At 38.0% G+C, this 24430-nt stretch overlaps 1 protein-coding gene across 1 annotated transcript; it reads right to left on the bottom strand.

Annotated features, from left to right (window-relative positions):
• Positions 1-1806: 1806 nt before the first annotated feature.
• Positions 1807-16392, bottom strand: LOC311606915 (uncharacterized protein C11orf24 homolog; the record flags this gene model as incomplete). The annotated part of the gene is given in 6 exon segments (XM_084798304.1): positions 1807-1934; positions 3370-3837; positions 3840-4227; positions 4229-4389; positions 4536-4736; positions 16266-16392. Coding segments are annotated over 6 exon segments (1473 nt in total).
• Between the last annotated feature and the right edge of the window lie 8038 nt (positions 16393-24430).

Raw genomic sequence — 24430 nt, 5'->3', positions numbered from 1 at the left:
TAAACAATATTGTATAGGTATGGAAAGGGAAAGGACCTAGGAGAAATTGGGAGTAGGGTAAGTATGATTAGAATACATTGTATAACATCTCAAAGAACTAATACAATATTACAAGGAATAAATTATGTTTTAGGTATGTTACTAAGGTAATGAAAAAATGAACTAATTAACTAGAACTTTGAAAAAGTCTCATAATCCCTTCATAGAGTTTTTTTCTCAATTACAAATTGTTTTAACATTATCAAGTAGTAATTGAACCCCTTTTTAAGAGCTAAATGGCATTTTGCTCCATGCTGCACTCTCTTTAATCACTTAACTCCTATTTAATCCTCACCAATACTATGGGAAAAAACTTATTATTCTCACTCTGTATTTGAGGATCATTAACGTTTTCCCTGAGCCTCAGATAGTAGGCCGTAGAACAAGAATTTGAAATTCTTAGATTCCCCATCATTTGCTCTTCTTAGATTTTGAAGAAGCACTATATTACCCTGAGATTTTGCTGTTTATTTTAAACATTTATTGGGGATGTTTATACCTTCCTATTTAATTGCCTATGTCTCCTCTTCATAACTGATGTTTATCTATATATCCACTGAAGCTATTTCAGCAAAGTGCACCCTCTACCTGCTGTTTCAACTCTTTTATGCAGTATTGGTTTTAACATATTTGTTTGATTTTTAGTTTTTGTTTTGTTTTGTTTTGTTTTGGTTTTTCAAGACAGTGTTTCTCTGTGTAGCTCTGGATGTCCTAGGACTCTGTATACCAGCCTGGAATCAGACTTAGAGACCTGTCTGTCCTCCTTCCCAAGTGCTGAGGGTAAATGCATGTACCACAATGCGTGGCCTATTTTTAACTTTTTAATTCAAGTACAACATACTGGAGAGTTACAAAAAGTACAAGATCATAAACTGAGTGAGTTGTCACAAAACAAACTTTCTTGCGAGTTATCATCTAAGAAGTTGAACTTCTTCATCTCCTGAGAGGCTTTGGCAAGATTTTTTCCAACCTTTCCCAAAAGCTTTCTCTGCTGTAACTCCTAATGCAATAGATTGGCTTTGCCTGTTAGTGACCTTCATGTGAAATGGAACCAGAATTTATGGACTTTTTATTTTATGAGTTCTTTTATTTACCAACTTAAAGGTCATTTATGTTGTTACAGATAAGTAGTTCATTTCCTGAACTTTTTAGAGTTTGATTATAAGAATATGCATAAATTAAAAGCTTATTTAGGCCTAATTCACATGTCAAGAACTGTATATGTGATTTGTACACATGTGTATGTGATGTGTTTATAATGTTCATTTGGGTCTACGCATGTATGCATGTTTTGTGTGTTTGAGGGTATGTGTTTGTGTCTGTAGCCCAGAGGTTGATTTGACTTTCCTTAATCACTCTCTACTTTAGTTGTAAATGGTTATTTATTAACTTATTTTATTCATTTTTACCTGGAAATAATGTACTTTGGTCCTATTCATCCCATAATTGTCCTACTCTCCATTCCCACTGATTGCTATCTACCGCCCTGTCTCCCATCCACTGTTGTTTCTTTTTTCTCTTCTGTTCTATTTTTTCTTATTTTATTTTTATTCTTTTTGTGAGCTATTGATTTTAATTACAATTGACTATATGAATATAGGAAAGGGATTATTTCAAAAGCATAGATATCTAACCAGTGGGTACACCATCAAAAAAATGTTTTTTCCCATGCCAGCAACCATTAAGTACATTTATATCCTGTGATTTCTTCTGTCATACATAAGGACATGCTGACAGGGAAAATCTTATGCAGTCTTATGTTGATAATCAGATACTCTCGGAGTTCAAGACTGCAACAGCCGCAGCATGTCCAGAAGAAAGCATGACACAGCTCCCCATTCTATCCGCTGTCTCATTATTTCCTTTCAGTCCCTCTTCCACAATGTTATCTGAGTCTTGAAGAATGATACACATGTGTCATTTAAAGCTCAACATTTAAAAGTCATTTACTCTTGGCAATTTAACAAGTTATCTATCTTTAGAGTATCTTTAGAGTAACTTCTAGTCACTGCAAAAAAAAAAAAAAGAAAAGAAAAGAAAAGAAAAGAAAGTGAAAAAGAAAAAAGCCTACCCGATGAAATCTGGCAGCCACACTGCTCCAGGCATTAATGAAAATATTTGGAAAGCAACTTAGCAGAAAAAAATTATATAAAATTAGTAAAATAATAGCAGTGGCTTCCTCACTGTGGCCTGTGACATCCACAGGGCTTTTGATCAGGTTTGCAGTACTAAGTATGCAATACTAAGTACTAAGTCTCTTGTGGAGCAGGCTTCAGAAAGCACTTCTTACACCCATAGCATTCCGGCCACTCTTATGACAGTAGGCCCATGCAAGGTGCAATTCCCTTTAAGTCTAACGATGACTTATCTCTCCCTGTGATGATCATACCATTTTCTCCTGTTATAAATGCTATCAAGCAAGAACGAAGTTTCCTGGTCAGTTCTGTCTTAATTTCTCTATGTCCTGAAACCAAAGTATCTTGAGTCATCAGCAACAAACTCTTGTCATCTAAATGTGCAGCAGCTAAGAGAAACTGCAAAGTCTGTGTTGTTTCAGTGGGTATCTGAGACCTCCTTGGCTAACAAATTGTACAAAGATATCACTATACCTGACACTGAGATTTTCTTTCTTTTTTCTTTTAAAAAATATTTATTTATTTATTTATTTATTTATTTATTTTTAATTTGTTCACTTTACATCCTAATTGTAGACCCCTTTCTTGTTGTCTGCTGGTCTACCCTCCACCCATCTTTTTCTTCCTTCTCTTGAGTCATCAGAAAGAGGGAGGAGACCTTCTTTATCCCCTCTCATCTGACCTCAGCCTATCACATCTCTCTGGATTGCTTATATCCTCTCCCTCTGTGGCCGAGCAAGGCCAGCCCACTTGGGGGAAATGAAAAGGGTGAGCATGAGAGTCCATGTTAGAAGTAGTCTCTACTACACATATCATAGAATCCATAAGGAAACTGTGCTGCCTATCTACTACATGTGAGCAAAGGGTCTAAGTCCACACCATGCATGGTCCTTGGTTGATACATCAATCTATGCAACAACTTCCCCATCCAGATTTGTTGGATCAATTAGTCTCCATGTGGAACTCCTATCCAATCAAGGTCCTTCTATCTCACAACTCTTCCATTAGACTCACTTAGCTCCACCCCAAAGTTTGGCTATGAGTCTCAGCATCTGCTTCAAACCCCTGCTGGGTGAAGTCTTTCAGAGGACCTCTATAGTAGGCTCCCATCTTGTTCCTTGTTTGCAATTTTTTTTTTTTTTGAGAACGGTTATTACTTTTAATTCTGGTCTAGATTTCACACACCGAGAACCACCTGGGCCAGGCCCCCTTAACACTAGCCACTCCTGCATATGTGATCGTTTAAAAAAAGGCAGCTGTCTCATGATCATGGAGTTAATCTGACAGCAATTAAATGTGTCTAAGCATCCGGCACAGCTCTGAAATTGCACCGAGAAGATCTGGAAGCACTTAGTTTGGTCTGAGGCACTATAAAAGGCCATGGAAGAGGCCGGCCTCCTGAGGGGCCCTCGCATCTCCGAGTCGGCGTACATGCCGTTGATCAGGTAGCCCACTTGCGTGTAGTCCTTCTCGTAGCTCTCATAGGCTTGCAGGGCAAACATGACCAGGACTGCGATGAAGAGGGACCCCAAGAACAGCACCACTAGAGGTAACATTTTGTTCACTAGGGATGGGGTTAGGGGCTCAGTGGTGACTACTCGGTACTGGCCTTGGCTGCTGAACTGGCACGCGTCTGTGGTTGGCACCTTAAGGTCCCCTGAGCCCTGGGTGTTGACCCAGGGGAGGCAGTACTGACTGCAGCTTTGGTCTCCACCTGCTCTGTTGTCAGGGGTGTGCCTGGTCTGACTGGCCTACCTGTCCGCTGGGTACCTAATTCAGGGCTTGGCTGTGTTGTGAAGGATGTGGCTTCCAGTTCAGGGCTGGGGCTGGTAGGAGCCTCCCTAGTTTGTACCTGGGTGGTGGTCACTACTGTAGAAGATACTGAAGCCACAGAACGGGTGGTGATGGTCTCTAGGGTGTTGTCTGAGGGACTAGGTGTTGATCTACCCACTGTGCTGTGCACTGGCTGTCCTGTTGTCACTTGGATGGTGGTACCTTGCGATTGGACACCTGAGGTGAGTATGGGGCTCATGGTAGATGTATTAGTTAGTGAGTGTGCTTTTGGTAGGACTCACCGTCCTTGTGGGAGGTCCACTTGTGTTTATGGTGCCTGCAACAACAGTCCTGGTATGTGGGGGTGCCAGCAGCAACAGCTCTGGTATGTGGGGTGCCTGAAGCAACAGTTCTGGTATGTGGGGTACCTGTAGCAACAGTCCTGGTATGTGGGATGCCTATGGCAACATCCTGGTATGTGGGGCCATGGTTGTCACTGTGGCTGTTCTTGGTGATTGTACTTGGCACTTCTGCACGTGGTGTGCTGAGAAATGGAAGTTCAGCAGTGGTGTTGGGCTGAGTCTATACCGCAGATGAGGGGCCTGATGACGTAGGTGGTACAAGAGTCCTGGTGGTCGTGCTTTCTGTCGTACCCTCTCCGGTTGTTGGAGTGCTCATGTTTGTCGAATGTGTTGTCACCTCTGCTGTCACTTTGATAAAGTTTCAGGCTGGCTGGCTGGGTCCTTGTGGTCAGTGTGACAGGAGCAGGTGGCACTGTGCCTGTTCGTTCTGTAGATACAGTATCAGCACTTGGAACTGTGTCCCTGGGCTTTGTTTTACTGCTTTAGGCCACATCCTGGTAGTGAGTGGCTCATCAGAAACTGTATGGCTTTGAGATAAGGGCACAGAGGAAATCCAAAACAGTACCAGGGCTGTCCACATCTTGCTGCTGAGCTGGAAGCAGAGCTTTACAGGAGGCCAGCTCCTCAGGCTATCAACAGTTGCCATTCACTGGGCCTAGAAGAGATCAGAGGCAGTAGTTCAGTGCAGACTAGGAGGCAGGCTGATGTCCTTCATGGGCAGCTGTGGGCTTGACATCCTGCATTTGCTGTATTGAGTCTGGCTTTGCAGGTGAGAGTGACTTGGCAGGGCACTCCCAGGCCATGGCATTCGCTGAGACACATGTAGGACAGAGACAGATGCTCCTCTGTGGTGTCAGACACACCCGAGAGCAGCAGGTCCGTGGCCCTCGCACTGCAGCGCAGCCACTTCAGCGAGTCAGCTTGGCGTGGGGACTTGGATCACAGAGAAACTCAGTTAGCTCTTATTTGCAATTCTTGTGTCTATTCTATTTGTCCTTCTGAGTGAGAATTTAGCATTCTCCCTACAGTCCTTCTTGTTATGTATCTTCTATAGGTCTATTGTAATGTGCTTTTTCTGTATTATGTGGCTAGTATCTGCTTACAAGTGAGTATATATCATTCATGTCTTTCTGCCTCTGGGTTATCTCACTCAGCATGATCCTTTCTAGTTCCCTGCATTTGTCTGCAAATTGTTGTGATTTCCTCATTTTTTTGTAGCTGAGTTGTATTCCATGTTGTAAATGTACCACAATTTCTTTATCGATTCTTTGGTTGAGGGATATAGGCTGTTTCCAGCTTCTGGATGAATAAACCTGTTATAAACCTAGTTGAGCAAGTGTCCTTGTTGTACAGTGGAGTTTCTTTTGGGTATATCAGGAATGGTATAGCTGGGACTTGAGGTAGAGCTATTTCCAATTTTCTGGGAAAATGCAAGATCGCTTTCCAAAATGGTTGTACAAGTTTGCACTCCCACTAGCAAAGGAGGACTGCTTCCTTTTCTTCAAGTCCTTGCCAGCATGTGCTGTCACTTGAGTTTTTTATCTTAGCCATTCCGACAGTCGTAAGATGTGATCTCAGAATTTTGATTTGCATTTCCCTGATGACTAGGGTCATGAAATATTTCTTTAAATGTTTCTCAGCCATTTCATATTCCTCTGCTAAGAATTCACTGTTTAGTTCTCTACCACATTTTTTAATTGGTTGTTTGGTTTGATGGTGTTTAATTTCTTGAGTTCTTTATATGTTTTGGATATTAGTCCTCTGTCAGGTGTAGGGTTGGTGAAGATCTTTTCCCAGTCTGTAGGCTTTTGTTTTGTTCTGTTGGTAGTGTCCTTTGCCTTTCAGAAGCTTTTCAGCTTAATGAACTCCAAATTATTAATTGTTGATCTTAGAGCCTGAGCTGTTCATGTTCTGTTATTGTCTTCTGTGACAATAAACTCAAGGCTTTTCCCCACTTTTTCTTCTAATAGATTTAGTGTGTCTGGTTTTATGTTGAGTTATTTAATCCATTTGGACTTGAGTTTTGTGTAGGGTGATAAATAAAGGTCGATTTGCATTTTTCTACATGTAGACATCCAGTTAGACCAACACCATTTGTTGAAGATGCTTCATTTTTTTCCCATTGTATGAATATGCCTTCTTTGTTCAAAATAAAGTGTGTGTGTGTGTGTGTGTGTGTGTGTGTGTGTGTGTGTGTGTGTGTGTGTGTGTGTTTATTTCTGGGTCTTTGATTTGGTTCCATTGATCCACCTGTCTGTTTTAATGCCAGTACCATGCCGTTTTTATTACCGTTGCTTTGATGTACAGCTTGAAATCAGGGATGGAGATACCTTCTGATCTTTTATTGTATGGGATTATCTTAGCTACTCAGGTTTTTTTCCATATAAAGTTGAAAATTGTTCTTTTAAGATCTGTAAATAATTGGGTTGGCGTTTTTATGGGAATAGCAGTAAATCTATAGATTGCTTTTGGTAAAATGACCATTTTTACTGTTAATCCTACCAATCCATGAGCATAGGAGTAATTTCCATCTTCTGATATCTTATTCAATTTCTTTCTTCAGAGACTTGAAGTTTTTTTTTCTTCATACAAGTCTTTTACTTGTTTGTTTAGAGTTACACCAAGACACTATGTTTTTGTGGCTATTGCGAAGGGTATTGGTTCCCTAATTTCTTTCTCAGCCTGTATGTCTTTGGTATAAAGGCGGGCTACTGATTTATTTTCTTTTAGTTGATTTTGTATCCAGCCACTTTGCTAAAAAGTTTATCAACTGTAGGAGTTCCTTGATAGAATTTGTGGGCTGCTTATGATCATATCATCTGCAAATAGTGATACTTTGGCTTCTTCCTTTCCAATTTGTATTCCCTTGATCTCCTTTAGCTGTTTTATTGCTCTATCTAGGACTTCAAGTACTGTATTGAAGCGATATGGAGAGAGTTGTCAGCCTTGTATGATTTCAGAGGAATTGATTTAAGTTTCTCTCCATTTACTTTGGTGTTGGCTATAGTCTTGTTGTATATTGCCTTTACTATGGCTAGGTATGTGCCTTGCACAACCAAACTCTCCAAGGCTAGATTTTATCAAATGCTTTTTCAGCCTAAGGAAATGATCACTTGGGTTTTTCTTTCAGTTTTTTAATATTGTGGATTACATTCATGGATTTCTATATATTGAACCACCCCATATGCTTGGGATGAAGCCTACGTGGTCATGGTGGATGATATTTTTAATGTGTTCTCGGATTTAGTTTACAAGTATTTTATTGAGTATTTTTACTTCAATGTTCATATGAGAAATTGATTTGAAATTCTCTCTTTGTTAGGTATTTGTGTACATTAGGTATCAAGGTGACTGTGGCCTCATAAAATGCTTCTGGTGATGTTCTTTCTGTTTCTATTTTGTGGAATAGTTAGAATAGTATTGGTATTATGTATTCTTTGGATGTCTGGCAGAATTTTGTGGTAAATCCTTCTGACCGTGGGCTTTATTTGGTTGGAAGATTTTGATGACTGTTTCTATTTCGTTAGAAGATATGGTACTATTGAATTTGTTTGCCTGATCCTGATTCAAATTTGGTAAGTGGTATCTATCAAGAAAAATTTCCATTTCATTTAGATTTTTAAAAATTTTGTGGCATATAGGTTTTTGAAATAAGACCTAATGGCTCTTTATATTTCCTCAGTGTCTGTCATTATGTCTTCTTTTCATTTCTGATTTTGCTTGTTTAATATTTTCCCTCTGGCTTTTAGTTAGTTTGGCTAAGGCTTTTTCTATCATGTTGATTTTCTCAATGAGCCAGCTCTTTGTTTTGTTGATTCTTTCAATTGTTTTCTTTGTTTCTAGTTTACTGATTTCAGCCTTGAACTTGATGATTTCCTGCTGTCTACTACTCTTTGGTAGTACTGCTAGATCTAGAACAACTACTGCTTCCTGTTCTAAATCTTTCAGGTGTGCTGTTAAGTTGCTAGTATGGTTTCTCTCCAATTTCTTTATGAAGGTGCTTGGTGCTAAGAACTTTCCTTTTAGCACTGCTTTCATTGTATCCCATAAGTTTAGGTATGCTGCCCCTTCATTTTGATTGAATTCTAGAAAATCTTTCATTTCTTTTTCATTTCATCTCTGTGCCAGACATCACTGAATAGGGAGTTGTTCAGTTTCCATAGGTTTCTAGGCTTTCTGTTGTTTATGCTGATGTTGAGCTCCAGCTTTAGTCCATGGAAGCCTGGTAAGATACAATGGGTTGGTTCAAACTTCTTGTATCTGTTGATATTTGCTTTGTGGCCATGGATATGGTCAATTTTGGAGAAGGTCCATGAGATGCTGAGAAGAAGGTCCATGAGATATTGAGAAGAAGGTATATCCTTTTTTGTTTTGGTGAAATGTTCTGTAGATATCTGTTAGGTGCATTTGATGCATGACATCTAATAGTTTCATTATTTCTCCATTTAGTTACTGTGTCAGTGATCTGTCTATTGGTGAGAATGGGGTGTTGAAGTCTCTCACTATTAATGTGTGGGGTTCAATGTGTGATTTAAGCTTTAGTAATGTTTCTTTATGAATGTGGGTGCTCCTGAATTTGGGGCATAGATATTAAGGATTGCGATATCTTCTTGTCGTATTTTTCCTTTGATGTATATGAACTGTCCTTCTCCATCTCTTTTTCTTAGTTTTGGTTGAAAGTCTATTTTATTAGATATTAGAATGGTTACTTCAATTTGCATCTTGGGTCCACTTTCTTGCAATACACTTTTCTAGCACTTTACTCTGAGGTAATGTTTATCTTTATTGTCTATGTTTTTTATGGGGAGTTGAGGACATTGATGTTGAGAGATATTAATTTCCAGTGGTTGTCAAATCCTGTTATTTTGATGATGGTGGTGGTAGTCATGTAAGTGTGTGCTTTCTTTCTTTTGGTTTTGTGGAAATGTGGTTATTTATTTCTTTGTTTTGTTTTGTGGGGTGGTGTAGTTAGCTTGCTTGGGTTGGAATTTTCCTTCTGGTTTCTTCTATAGGGCTGGATTTGTGGATAGGTATTGTTTAAACTTGTTTTTGTTATGGCATATCTTGTTTTCTCCATCTATGGTGATTGAAAATTTTGCTGGGTATAGTAGTCTGGACTGACATCTGTGATCTTTTAGTGTGTGCATAACGTCTGGCCAGGTTCTTTGGATTTCATATTCTTTGTTGAGAAGTCAGGTGTAAATTTTTTTTGTCAGGTGTAAATTTGACAGATTTAATTTCATATGTGATATTGCCTGTCCCCCTTACAGCTTTTAATATTCTTTCTTTGGCCTCTGTAGTTAGTGTTTTGATTATTTAAGTAGTGTTAGGATTTTCTTTTTTGGTCCAATCTATTTGGGGTTATTTAAGGTCCTTATAGGCTTCTTTCATTAGGTTCAGAAATTTTTTTTATGATTTTATTGGAAATATTTTTGGGCCTTGGAGATGGGCATCTTCACCTTCTATTCTTATTATTCTTAGGTTTGTTATTTTCATAGTGTCCCAGATTTCTTGGATATTTTGTGTCATAGATTTTTTAGTTTTAACATTTCTTTGACTGATGTAATGCTTATCTTTTCAAAAAGTCAACTATTTGTTTCATTGCTTGTAAGGTTTTTGTCATTTTATTAGTTTCTGCCTTGATATTAATATTTATTTTTCCACTTACTGGACAGATTTTGGTTTGTTCTTTTTCCAGGGACTTAAAATGTATCATTGTTTACTTGCAATGTCTTTGATTTCTAGATATATAATTTCTTCTATTCAGACTGCATTCATTCATTGTACCATACATGTTTAATATGTTGTATTTTCAAGTAATTAAACCTGAGATTTTAAAATTTTTCTTTTTTATTTCTTTAAGAATTCATTTCTAGGATTAGGATTAGAACATGGCCACGTCATTCAAATACATTTCAGCAGACTTCTCTTTTTTGATGGTGTTCTTTATTGTTTCAACTTGACTGTCCATGAACTCAGTATGTACACTACTTTGGTCTTTAATTCAGATATCTACTCACCTCTGCTTCTCAAGTGCTGGGATTAAGGCATGTACCACCGAGCTGTGCTTTAAGATTTTCTTTAATTGCTTTCCACAAGTTGGAAGCTTGGCTACATAGAGTCTTTTTTTTTTTTTTTTTTTTTTTTTTTTTTTTAGTTTTTTAAAATTTACTTTTATTATTGTTCATACAGTGCTCTACCTGCATGTACACCTGCAGGCTAGAAGAGGGCATCAGATCACATCATTAGGTGGTTGTGAGCTGCATGGAGTCTTGTCCTGAGATCACCACTGTCTTCCATGTTCCTAGTAGGATATAGTCCTTTAGGCCATGCTTAATGTCCAGTTGATTCTCTAGTCCAATATTCTGACTTGTTCTATATTCTTCCAAAAAAAAAAAGCATGGTCATGTGTCTTATGTTCATCCAAATTAATGCATCACAGCAGTACCATAGTCCCTGATACCAAATTCTATCTTAGTCAGTGCTCTATTGTTAGCAAGAGACACCATGACCATGACACTTCCTATACAGGAAAGAATTTAATTGGGGGGCGTACTTACAGTTTCATGGTGTTAGTCAGGGAGGCATGAAGGCAAATGTAGTGCTGCAGAGTTAGCTGAGAGTTCTACATCCAGACTGATAAGTAGAAGGGAGAAAGAGAAACCACCTTACTTAAGCATTTGAACCATCAAAGCCCACCAGCAATGACACACTTCCTCTAACATAGTCATATGTCCTTATCCCTGTCAAGTAGTTTAGCTCCCTAATGAGCAAGCGTTCAAATCTATGAGGCTGTGAGAGGCTGTTCTTATTTAAATAACCACACTTGCTCTGTGTCCTAATATCTGATCTATTTTAGGTAAAATTTCTCTAGTGTTTAGGTGGAATATTGTTTAGATATGTGTTAAGTTAATTCGATCTATAGTTGTTTTTATTCACATATTTCTCTGTATTTTGGGGAAGAAATATAAACTGGATGGTGCACTGTGTTCAAATCATGGACTACTATTGTACTAGGGTTAACCTGTGACTGTACATCTAATAGTATTTTTTTGATGACATTAAGCGCATCTGTTGTGGGAGTATGTGGTTAGACTTATAAAAGCTTCTTGATTAACTACTTCCTTAAACAGTACATCTGGAGGTTTATTTCGTTGAATGTTAGAACAGTGATACCTGTTAGTTTCCTAGGTCTATTTGTTTAAAATGCCACTTAAAAAGTCTTTTAATTCTATGGTAGTGGACATATTTTGTGGCCTAGTATGTTCCTTTTGATTGGAAACTTAAGAACAACAGCAATCCAAGTTCTTGTAGAAAGATGGGTTCAAATTTTTACCATTTTGTTGCCTTTTTAGTGTTTTGCTTCATTATTATTCTAGCTTTATTTACTCTTTCCTGTGTCCTCATACATGACTTTCTTTTCTCTACAATTCAGAAGATTACTTCACTTATCCTTCATAGAGCTGCTTTAGTAGTTATGAGTTACTTGAGTTTATCATGGTATTTTTTTCAATTATGATAGTTATTTTGCTGAGTGAAGTAGTTTGGGTTGGTAGTTATCTTTCAGAACTTGAAATATGTCATTAAAAGGCATTCTGTTCTTTAAGGTTTCAGTTAAGTGGCCTGCTGTTATTCTAATGAACATGCCTTCATGTGAGACTTGGTGTTACTCTCTTGCTACTTTCAATATACTGTGTTTGTATCTGTTATGTACGTTTAGTGTTTTAATTCTAACATGGTGAATTTGTCTGTTTGGCAAATGTTTCCTGTATTTGGAAAGGCATCCTTTTCCTACCTCTGGGCATTTGCTCTTATGATTCTTTTGAAAATATTTCTTTATCTTTATAAGGGGATCCTTCCTTTTTATTGATGATATCATTTTCCTGTCAATTCCCACTGGCAACTTCTTGATTTGTTATTACTTTATCCTAATTGATTGTTCTAATTCATAATGTTGTCTTTAAGCCCAGATTTTCTATCATCTCTTATTTATTTATTTAATGTATATGACCTTTTTACACTTGGAGGCCAGAAGAGGGCACCAAATCTCATTATAGATGGTTGTGAGCCACCCTGTGGTTCCTGGGAATTGAACTCAGGTCCTCTGGAAGAGCAAGTGGTGCTCTTCACCTCTGAGCCATCTCTCCAGCCCTTTCTATCATCTCTTAATGCACTATGTCGATGTCATTTTCCACAGAGCTTTTTATTTGACTTGGTTTTAGCTTCAGCACTTCAGAATGGTCTTTCTTCAGTATTTCTCTTTTTGGATTACTCTTTCTTCTCTTGTATCCTCTTCTTAATTTCATCCATCTGTTTGTAGTTTTGAAAGGAACTTATTTTCTCTTTGATATCTTTGAACATATTTTTTTTAAGTTTTATTTATTGTATTATCGGCAGAAGAGGGCATCAGATAACATTATAGATGGTTGTAAGCCACCATGTGGTTGCTGGGATTGAACTCAGGACCTCTGGAAGAGCAGGCGGTGCCCTTAACCACTGAGCCATTGAACATATTTGTAACCATTCATTTAGTTCTATGTCTAGGGTTTTATCTAATTCACTGTGGGATTAGCAAGTTATGGAGTTGTGCTGCCTTGGAGGGTTTTTTGTTGTTGTTGTTGTTGTTGTTATTGTTACTGCATTAAACATTTTAATTTGGTGTTGTTTCATGCTCATTTTCACCTTTTATCACCTATATCTTTTTAGCTAAGTTTTTGAAATATTTAAGTAGAATTTTGATATGGTAGAGTTGAAGTGCATAGCTCCAAAATATTTTCTTAATCCAAGAGCTTAAAGCATTTTCTACAAAGTTTACATTATAATACTCTATTCAGATTATTAACCATGAGAACAACCACAACTTCTGGATATTACCACTATCTAATTTCAGGCTCCTTATGTATCTGGTTTATATTTTAGAACACGTATTTTAAGATTCATTTAACACAGACAATGTTGCTTTCTATTTCTGGGTAATATTCCAGTCTTTGGCTATATCTGATTCATTTATTCATTCAGAACTTATGGATATTTGCTGGCTTTTATTTAAAAAAGGCTGATGAAAATATTTGTGTACAATTCTTTGGGATGACATTAAGTTTATTTTATTTGAGGAAATACTAGTCAGGGTTCTCTAAAGGAACAGAACTGGTATGATAAATATATGTAAACACATATAAATTATATATCGTATTTATCTGTTATATCATGTGTTTGATTTTATATTTAAATAAATTATCAAATTATCTTATTTCAAAATAGTAACAACAGCTGAACCACCCCAGGAGTCCTGTATTTGCTTAGTACTTGCAGCTGGGTGCATCAGGAGTCAGCATAGTACCACGATGACTGCTTCTCACTGGAGAGGTTGAGAGCCCACTAGTTATTCAAGTCATAAGGATGGGGTCCTCAGCAGTCCCAATCTGGTGCCAAAGGCCTGGAGAGTTCCTGGAGAATGACTGGCCCTCAGACAGTGATGGAAGTGCTGCTACAGGGTAAATGGACTGGACAGAAAGAAGGAAGCCAAATGAACAAAAGGTAAATACTCTCCTCCTGCCCTGTTTATCTGAGCTGCTACCTGAAGATGCTGCCCATACTTGGGAGTGTATCTCCCCATATAATTAAGACAATTTCTCCAGTGAGGCTCATTACTCAGGTGATTTTAATTTGTGGTCATTAATACTAACACAACCATTGAGTAAATAACTATGAGAAGACAGGATATATATTAAGGCATGTTGAGTTACTAAAGAAGCAGCATACTCGTTCCCAATGTATGGCTTTTTTTTTTTTTTTTTTTTGGTTTTTTTGTTTGTTTGTTTTTTGTTTGTTTTTTCGAGACAGGGTCTCTCTGTATTAGCCTTGGCTGTCCTGGACTCACTTTGTAGACCAGGCTGGCCTCGAACTCACAGCGATCCGCCTGCCTCTGCCTCCTGAGTGCTGGGATTAAAGGCGTGCGCCACCACGCCCGGCCAATGTGTGGCATTTTAACCTTGTAGAATTTTAGACATTATAGTATCCGTACAGAATTTACTTTTTAACTGATGGATAAATGGATTCCAAGATTCTTGTGGAGCTGTTCTACAAAAGCAATTGCCCTTCTAGAAATATAATGTGAAAGTTTCCTTATCACTGTTAGGTACAGAGAGGTTTATGAAACAAGACACAGTATTTGCTAAATGTAAAAAAAAAAAAAGAAATATTGGAATATGTTAAATCTAAGAAATTCCTTCCATATAAAACTCTTAAGCAAAATTGAAGTACACTAAAAATGAGCAATACAGTTAATTAAAAAGGCCTCATTGCATAAGAAATACTTGGTGAGGTTTAGGACTATTCTGTATATAGCATGTGGAGGTACAGAAGGCTATGCAAGAATCAAATTCATCAAGATCTACCCTCTAGCTAGATCTGGGTTTGTGTATAATCTTAAATAAAATTGATTAAGGATGAAAGTCAATAATGTCTGCACCAAGGGAATGGAGTTTTTCAACTGCTTTATTGAAAGCCTTTCTAAGAAATGAAAGTTTTATTTCTGCAATTTCAATGGCCTGGGACACTGTTGCCCAGTATATTTCTTGAGACTTCTTTGGTTTCATTTATGTTGATCTGTGAACCTTCTCACCTTTCTAATATGTTTTCAAATGGTCACTGGCTTCAAAACTGAACTGTTCCTTTATGCATTCTTGGGATTTGGTTCTACCCATGGCAGACTGCCAAGAGTAGTCTTTGTTTCTGAACAGCACTCCCCAGCTCCTATTTCTGATATGATTGCTAAAGTTTGCCAATATTTTTAAAATTTAACTGCCAGAGTTCTTTTTATGCTATATATATAAAAACATGGCTTGTATTCACCTAGGAAAACACTGGGGGAAATTCCTACCTGTATCATTTCCCAGACTTTGGCTGATTTACATGCTACCCTATCTAGGCCTGGGATACCTCATCAATAAGCACAGATGATGAAACTGACTTTCTACTTTGACTTTTGTGCAAAAGGAAATGAAATAATTCATTAAGATTCTTTAGCATAGTCCACTGCCTTCCCAGAGAAATGTTCGGAAGAAACCCGAGTAGCCTGGTTTTCAATCTCTTCTTGCCCTTTGTTTCCCACTTTTCTCCTTTCATCTAGTGTGTTCTGTGTTTTAGCCTCCTATTCCTACTTTTGTTTACCTTATTCCTCTTACTCATTTAATAGTCTATACCTGAGTACATACACATGCATATGTGTATATATGCATATATGTATATCCCCATGTATACAATGAAAGCTAACTTTATAATGCTCAAGTATCCACATAGTAGCCATTAAATCTCAATATAATTTTGACCTCTCTGAAGAAAGTCGGTTGTGAGCTTTCATCTTTAGGATTTTTTTAAAACATGGTGTCATCTTCTTTGTGCCTTATCTTTATAAATATATTTCCCCCTGGCAATAGACAAATACACCTTGTTGATGGTGGTGTTCTTATACCATCCAGGGGCAGAGCAGATGGCAGTCTTTTGCTCATCCAAGCTTGATTCCTGGCTTGGTGGCCTTATGCATAGTACTCATAAAAATTAATCAAATCAAATCAAAACCAGGCACTTCCAAGTGGGAAAACAAAGACAGCCAGAGACCTGTGGACTGCCATGCCACACACAGACCTGCTTTCCAGTGCACGGCATGGACAGGTCATAGACACCTACTTGCCACTACACTAGGAAGAACAGATGGAAGATTTCACCCAGGGACCTTCCAGCTGTGTGGCCAGCTTTCAGTGAGAGCCAAAACAATGTGTGACTCTGTGGTGCTCAGATGGAAGAGAAAATGAAGTGGAACAGCTTCAGCATTACAAAGAGAGATGGAGCTGTAGACTCAAGGGTGGAGAGGAGTAACCTGTTTAGAGCCCTTTTACCAGAGGCCATGGTGAGGTCTGAGCTGACAGCCATGTCTGAGTCTGTGGCTACATATTACCACTTGAAAATAGAGGGATATCCCTGGTTGGGCCAACCACAGGGATCATGCAGATGTCCAAGGACTGTGCATAATTGACCGGCCTTGTTCCCTCACTGGATGTGGCACTCTGGAGAGCTGACCCCATCTCTCCCTAGTGGCAGCACTCGGGAGAGTTGGCCCTGCACCTCACGCAGGCAGCACAATGGAGCTGGTCCTAGCTGCAGTGTTGTGGGTGAGAGGCCCTGAGGGTCTAACTGTAGGTGATTGTGAGACTGCCACTTGTCTGCCATGGGATGGCACAGGCAGGGCATGGCACAGGAAAATTGACCCCATCATTTGTCTAGCATGAGGTGGTGTGGATGCAGAGGTCATGCCCTCCCCTACTTCCTTCCCACATGCAATACCAGGAAAACTGGTCCTGGAGTCATAACAGCTGGAGAGCTAGCTATCTCTGCCCCCTCATTGGCTGTAGCACTCGGGAGAGTGGGCCTTGCACCTGGCCTGGGCATCACAGTGGAGCTGGCCTTATTGTCAAAGGCATGGGTGAACTAGCCTAAGAGGGTGTGAGAATGTAAGAACTGGCTCAGCTCCTCACTGCAGCACTTGGCAGAGTGGGCCCTGCACCTTGACTCATTACAATAAACATTTGCAAGAGAAGATGTGTGGACAGAGGGATATATATAATGTTGATATGAGAGAACAAGTAGGTGAGTGTCACTAGGGTGCATGATATAAAACTCACAAAGAATCAATAGATTAAAATAAATAAATTAAAGAGTCACAGAGACTATCTTCATGCTACAAAATATTTTATCTTGTATTAACAAGATAACAAATTAACAAAATAGAGTTAATTTATCTATTTGTCTGAGAATATATGAGTGAAGGCAAATACAAATGAGTGTTGAAGGACAGTTTTATGGAACAAATTCTTGACTTCCTGCTTGTAGAGTCAGGGTCTCACTTGTTTCTGATGCCGTGGTGTACACTCTACACTATGAAGCCTATTTTGACATAAAGATTACAGATCTTCAATAATTATTGTTCTGTCTTCAAATTTTGGATCAATTCTCCACATACTAAAACTGAGCTGAAAGAATCCATTTGAATTTGTCTGTTTCACAGATGTTTCCAAGGGGGCTAGAATAGTGAATGGTGAACTTATACTTAAAGTCTGAATAAACAATATGAGAGAATATTATTTTTGTTTTCTTTTTTAATATTTTATTAATTTATTCATATTAAATCTAAATTGTTATCCCATCCCTTGAAGCCTCCCTCCTGCTTTCCCCCTACTCACCTCCCCTATGACTGTGACTGAGGGGACCTCCTCGCCCTGTATATGGGGCACCAGAGTTCATGTGAAAGTCAGTCCCCACTCTCGACTCAACTGTGGAGAATGTCCTGTCCATTGGCTAGATTTGAGTAGGGATTCGAAGTTTACTGCACATATTGTCCTTTGTTGGTGTCGTAGTTTGAGCAGGACCCCCAGGCCCAGATCTTCCCATCATAATGATCTTCTTGTAGGTTTCTAGGACCCTGTGGATCCTTCTATTTCCCCATTCTCCCATACTTCTCTCACCTAGAGTCCCAACAGGATGTCCTCCCCTCTGTCCTACTTTCCTGGTAAGTGAAGACTTTCATGGGACATGCCCCTTGGGCTAGTGTCCAGATATAAGTGAGTATATACCATTTGATTCTTTCTGCTTCTGGGTTGACTCACTCATTATGATCATTTCTAGTTCAATCCATTTGTCCACATATTTCGGGAATTCCCTGTTTTTTATAGCTGAGTAGTATTCCATAGTGTAAATTTCCAGTTTCTTTATCCATCCTTCAACTGAGGGACATTTAGGTTGTTTCCAGGTTCTGCCCATTACAAATAATGCTGCTATGAACATGGTTGAGCATATGTCCTGGTTATGTGCTGGAGCATCTACTGAGTATATTCCAAGGAGTGGGATAGTTGGATCTTGAGGAAGCCTTATTCCCAGTTTTCTGAGATGGCCCCAGATAGATTTCCAAAGTGGCTGTACTAGTACACATTCCCACCAGAAATGAAGGAGTGTTCCTCTTTCTCCACATCCCCACCAGCTTGTGGTGTTGATTGAATTTTTTATCTTAGCCATTCTAACTCTTGATACATAGTTTAATAGATCATTTTACTAAGATCTTGGAAGACAGTGATGAGAATTATGCAAACTCTGGAGGTTAAGCAAGATGTTTCTATGGGGTTCAATATTAGCAAGTGAGCTAGTGATTATTCTTGTGATATTTTGAAAAAGAATGTTGCTACTTTCTACCTATGTCTTAACAATATTTTTAGGTTAAATTGAAAATTAATGGACTAATTTCTTTAGTGGAGATTTGAAGACAGTCTAATGTTGACGCTGTAATATGATTATTATTTTTTGTTTGTTTGTTTTTCTCTTCATCATGACTTTTTTTTCCTTTTTTTATTAATTCATTCTTGAACATCTCAATGGTTATCCCATCCCTTGTATCCTCCCATTCTTCCCTCCCTCCCATTTTCCCCTTATTCTCCTCCTCTATGACTGTTCCTGAGGGGGATTACCTCCCCCTGTATATGCTCATAGGGTATCAAGTCTCTTCTTGGTAACCTGCTGTCCTTCCTCTGAGTGCCACCAGGTCTCCCCCTCCAGGGGACATGGTCAAAGTTGAGGCAACAGAGTATGTGAGAAAGTCATATCTCACTCTCCACTCTACTGTGGAGAATGTTCTGACCATTGGCTAGATCTGGCCCATGAAAGCCTTCACTTACCAGGAAACTGAGACAGAGGGGAGGACATCCTATGGGGACTCTAAATGAGAGAAGCATGGGAGAATGGCAAAGTAGAAGGATCCAGAGGGTCCTAGAAACCTACAAGTAGAACATTATGATAGGCAAATTTGGGCCCAGGGATCCCGCTCAAACTAAGGCACCAGCCAAGGACAATACAGGCCATAAACTTTAAACCCCTACCCAGATCTGGCCAATGTAATATGACTATTACTAATTGCTTATATCTAGGTTTACAATGAAAAAGAGAAAGCAGGAAATAAATAAAAAGGTACAGTTTGAGGAGAAAATACTACAAGAAATTTATTGTCAGAGCCAAGGTTTATATTGAAAGAGATAAGATAAATAGGCAAGGCTGGAATAAAAGGAGGGCCATCCTCAGTTCAAGATCTCACTACCCCTAAACTTCAAACTCACACAAAAGGCCTAAGGTTCTTCCTGTTCCTGGATATAACAAATTAAAATTTGCAAATGTAGTGGCCTAAGTTCTACCTTTAGCAGTCAGGTGAATTTGGGATTGTCACCCACTGAGTACTGGCTACAGAGTCATGAAGGATACTAGAATAAAAATGTTTGTGAAATCTGTGTCCACATTTAACAAGTAGTGTGGAGGCCAAGTAGGTGGTAGGAAAATCCTATATTGGTGCTTATGTTAAGCTCTGAAAGTGAATCTTGAATTGCATTAGACATCCAAATATGTTCCGTTAAGACTGAAAATGAAGCCATTCAAGCTCTTTGATATAAGACATGGTGTCTAGTTTGGAATAATTTCGAATTTTCTCTGCCATGTTTTAGTCTTTCTTTGTCCAGCATTTTCTCAGTATGCCCCTATTTCTTTCTTTTGGAGTGGTAATGGATATTCTGTGCCATTTTACATTAGACATATGCAATTTTCTTTTTGATTTTATAAGAGGTTACAATAAGGAGTTTGCCCTAAGTCTCACAAGAGACATAGACTTTTAAACAGTGTGGAGAGTGCAAAAAACTTAAGGGACTTTTGAAGTTGGACTAATTTCAGTTTGCTTTATATGGCGACATGTCTGTGGAAGCCAAGGAGGAGAATGTGTTTACTCGAGTGAGAATGGACTCAATAGGCTTATATGTCTTAATAATTCATTCCCAGTTAGGAGAACTTTTTTGGAAGGGTTAGGATGTATGGTCTTGTGGGAGAAACGTGTCACTGATGGGTAGACTTTGAGATTCCAAAAGACTGGGAACATTCTCCGTCTCTTTCTCTGTACCTTGTTGTGGATCAAGATGTCAGCTCTCAGCTATTCCTTCACTCTGCCATCATGGACTCTAACCCTCTAAAACCATGAGCTAAGTGAACACTTTCTTTTGTAAGATGCATTGGTCATGGTGAAAAGTGTGTGTAATCAGAATGGCTCATGTAAAAGGCAGTAGGAATGTGTCTAAGGCATCAGGAATAAATTTGAAATAAATAAGACATGAACAATTACAATGTAAATAAACTAACTAAAAATATATAATAAATATAAAAAAGTCAAATATTCATAAATGGAGAATATCAAACTGTTAAAATTGCACTGTGCTGCACATTATACTATGGAGGTAACACACCTTTGACTTTCAGATGTAATTTTTGCTAAACTGAAAGTTTAATACTAAAATTCATGTAGAAGAGCAAAGAACTCAGAATAGCCAAAACAACTTGAAATAGAACAAAGTTGGAGGACTAAAATTTCTCTATTTCAAAGCTTACTTACAAGCTAGTATAATCAAGACAGTGTGGAGCTAGCATAAGGATATACATATTCATCAATGGAACAGAACTGAAACCCAAAAATATGCTCAAATGTTTTTTGATAAAGGTGCCAAGAAAATTCACTAGTGAAAGAATCATCTTTTTTACAGGTGTGCTTGGACATGTGAATATCTCAGGTAAAGACTGAAACTGTATCCTACTTCATATCATGATTAAATATAAAGATGGATCACACACAAATGAGAGAATTAAAATTATAATATTGTTAGAAGAAAATATGGATGTATATCCTTATGATTTTTTAGGTAATGATTTCTTAAGTTACAATACCAATAAATCAAATAGGATAAGGAAAGAAAAACAACTTGCACATCACCACAAAGAAAAACTTTTGTGTTTCAAAAGCCACCATTTGGCTATTAAATGTCTCAATAAGTGAAGGCACTTGCTCCCAAGATGACTACATGGGCTCAGTCCTAAGGAACCACATGATAGAAGGGGAGACCAGATTCCCCAGAGTTGTCCTCTGTCCTCTGACATATGTTGTGACACATACATGCCTTACATAATAAATAAATAAATAAGTAAATACTTTATATACTTAAGGCCAATATCAAGAAAATGAAAACGAGCCAGGAATGATGGTTCAGACCAACAATCCTAGCACTCTAGCTGGAGTGACATTGCAAGACACTATGTTAAAAAGTACTAAGGGTGGAGGGTATGCTCCAGTGATAGATATAGCACTGGCTTAGGATGGGCAAGGACCTGTATTCAGTATCCAGTAGGCCTACAAAGACTGAGGTGATTTGACTTGAAAACAAAACAATAGCACACATTATTTATAAAAAGAATCAGATATTTATATGTAAAATAAAAATAGATCACAAGAGGACATAAGACTTCTCTACCATCATCTACTCAATCACATATAGCCTGATGCAACCAATAGTACCATAACACTCAAACTACAACTGTATTTGAGATTTCCAAGTCCTGTAATATAGCTTACCAGTGAGGCAATTTAATTGTACTTTTAAATGTCAATCTACACATGGTATTAACTTCAAGAGATAGCTGGGATGTCTTCTTCTTCAGTGCCATTCAGTAAGACCTGAGATGACACCCTCATGTGTGACAATACTGGGTTTCCTCTTCAGGTATTGAGAATCCCAACGGCTCTCCCTGTTAACCCAGCATCTGTGCAAGCAGAAATCTTGCCTCTTTTGTAATTTTTATAGGTATGATGTGGACTGTTCTTGTCTGTCCCACACAAAGAATTAGCTTATTTTAGCATAAATAAATCATCTGGTAAAATCTATTCTAGTTGTGGTCACAAAGGATGGACAGGGTTTACACTGGAAGAGGAACTCTGATGATCATAGTAAAGCTGATGCTTTTGGATGTATGGGCCTTCCTCCTAATCTACTGACTCCAGCCTCACTGTAATAGGTAACTTTGTTGTGTGTGTAGCCAAAGAGCTAAAGGGTTAAAAACAAGAAAGGGCTGAACCTGAGTTATGTGAGATAACAGAAAAGCAAAGTAGCCATCCTTTAATTGCAGCTAAACCGAGATTTCATTCTATTTGTATTTGCCCCTAGGAAATGTGTATCTGAAATTTTTGGGATAAAGTTTACAAGTACCTCATTATCTTGTGTTTTTAGAGCATGATGTGAAACTGGGCATAGTGGCACACACTTAAGTCCCAGCACTAGGGAGGGAGAGGCAGGCAGATCTCTCTAAGTTCAAGGCTGGCCTGGTCCAAATAGTGAATTCAAGGACAGCTACAGCTACATATAAAGACTCGTCTTAAAAAACAAAACAAAACCATATGAGTTTATTATAATTTATAGTATATACTTTCTATGTGTAATATTACATATTACATACTCATTTATAGATTATATATGTGTTTATTTTGACATTGTAACCAAACCATTTGCAATTTCATCACTGAGAAAATAATTATTTATTATCTTCCATTTTCTGTAGGGTGCAGAGCCTTGCAATCAATCCACCACCTAGCTATATTTGTAGCCCACATTTTGCCTTTTAAATAATCATTAAGAGTATATGCCAAAATGAAGACTGGATTGCATTCAATATATAATCTCTAAAGGTAACATAGAACTATGCATTAGGGAATCTTCATGCAAATGCAAGCACAATATAGAGAAGAAGACAATCAAAATTTCTCTGCTATGCATCTGGTGGGCAGAACACGGTGGCTACAGGAATGCAGACACTTTAGTAAGTGCTGACAATCACTGGGACTTTTTATTCTCAGAACTTTGTGGGGTTACTGTTCCCTGAATTCAATGACAGAAGTTGTCTGAGTACCATGTAGACACATAAATCAGTTGAGAAATAGAATCAGAATAGGACTGTTTTCCCAAGAGATTTAAGAAACTATTTGTAGAAAAATAACAAATGTGAAAATAAATTATACTAATCTGTCCATTAATTTCTTAAATTCAGAGTCCATTAAAACATGCCTCAAAGAGAGCTTGGAATGACTCGTTCTACTTAATTAATTCTGAAATATTGGAAATCAATTAGTTACAGTAAATAGACCTGCTCTCATTATTTTCAGCAGCTAGCAATTAGCTGCATAAAGAGACAACTTTATACATGAATTTGCCTGCAAAGACACACTGGCCCTGACAAGCAGTTCAGTGCACTTCAAGTCTTCACTCTTCAATTTTTTTCACATCTACCAGAGCCATGTTCTAATAGTGTGCTCATACTTTTAACTGGTGGCTTGTTTCTTCTAGGACATTTTCAATGTTGATTTTCATATTTCAAGTATGTGCAAACAAGACAGAAGCCTTTCTGTGAGCGTGGTGTGTAGAGCCTGGCAATCACAACACACTGTCAATTACTGTTTTCTAATTTTTCTGGCTGAATGCAAGATAGAATAAAAAATATTTGGCATTTCTCTTTCCCTCTCACTAAGGGTGCTTTGCCAAGGTGCCCCTTCCCAAAGGATTCTTTCTTTCATTAAATACAGTCCATCCGGTGGGAAGAATCTGCTTACTCCTGCTCTGCTATGTTGTTTGCATCTATAATTTTCAAGGTATTCATTTGCTCACCAGAGGAGAAAAGGATCAGAAAAAAAGCATAATCTGAATATTTTCTACACTATTACATTGACTCATTATGTCATTTCGAAGAGGGACAATATTGTGACTCATGAAGAAAGAGGGAAAAATGGAACATTTTACTTCTTTGTTGTTTGGATAAGTACATTTTACAGTGACATAAACTAATTGCATAGTTACCATAAAATAACATGCTTTATTTTTCTGTAATAATGTAGTAACTGCATAGTAACTTCTTAGGAAACAATAGTAATTATATGGTAATGTGATAATGATGTTGTTTATTTTTCTTAACAACTAATAATTGCACATAGACTACTGCAAAATACTCAACTTCAGAACGAATGCACACAATTCCTTGATTTTCTGACTCCTGCTTCCTCTTTCCAATTTTAAGGTCCTTCCTTACATTACCTAACAGTCTATCCTTTTCACAGCCTTTTCTGCAAAAGCTTGATAGGCTGGCTATACAGGACATCCTTTAATACAAATGAGGCTTACAAATGGGTCATAAATTGAACTAGTATGATGGGTTTTATGTTAAGTAACCCGGAAT

This window comes from Acomys minous, assembly GCF_964271855.1.
Source record: "Acomys minous genome assembly, chromosome: 1".
Taxonomy (NCBI): Eukaryota; Metazoa; Chordata; class Mammalia; order Rodentia; family Muridae; genus Acomys; species Acomys minous.
This window is presented reverse-complemented; position numbering and strand designations above follow the sequence as displayed.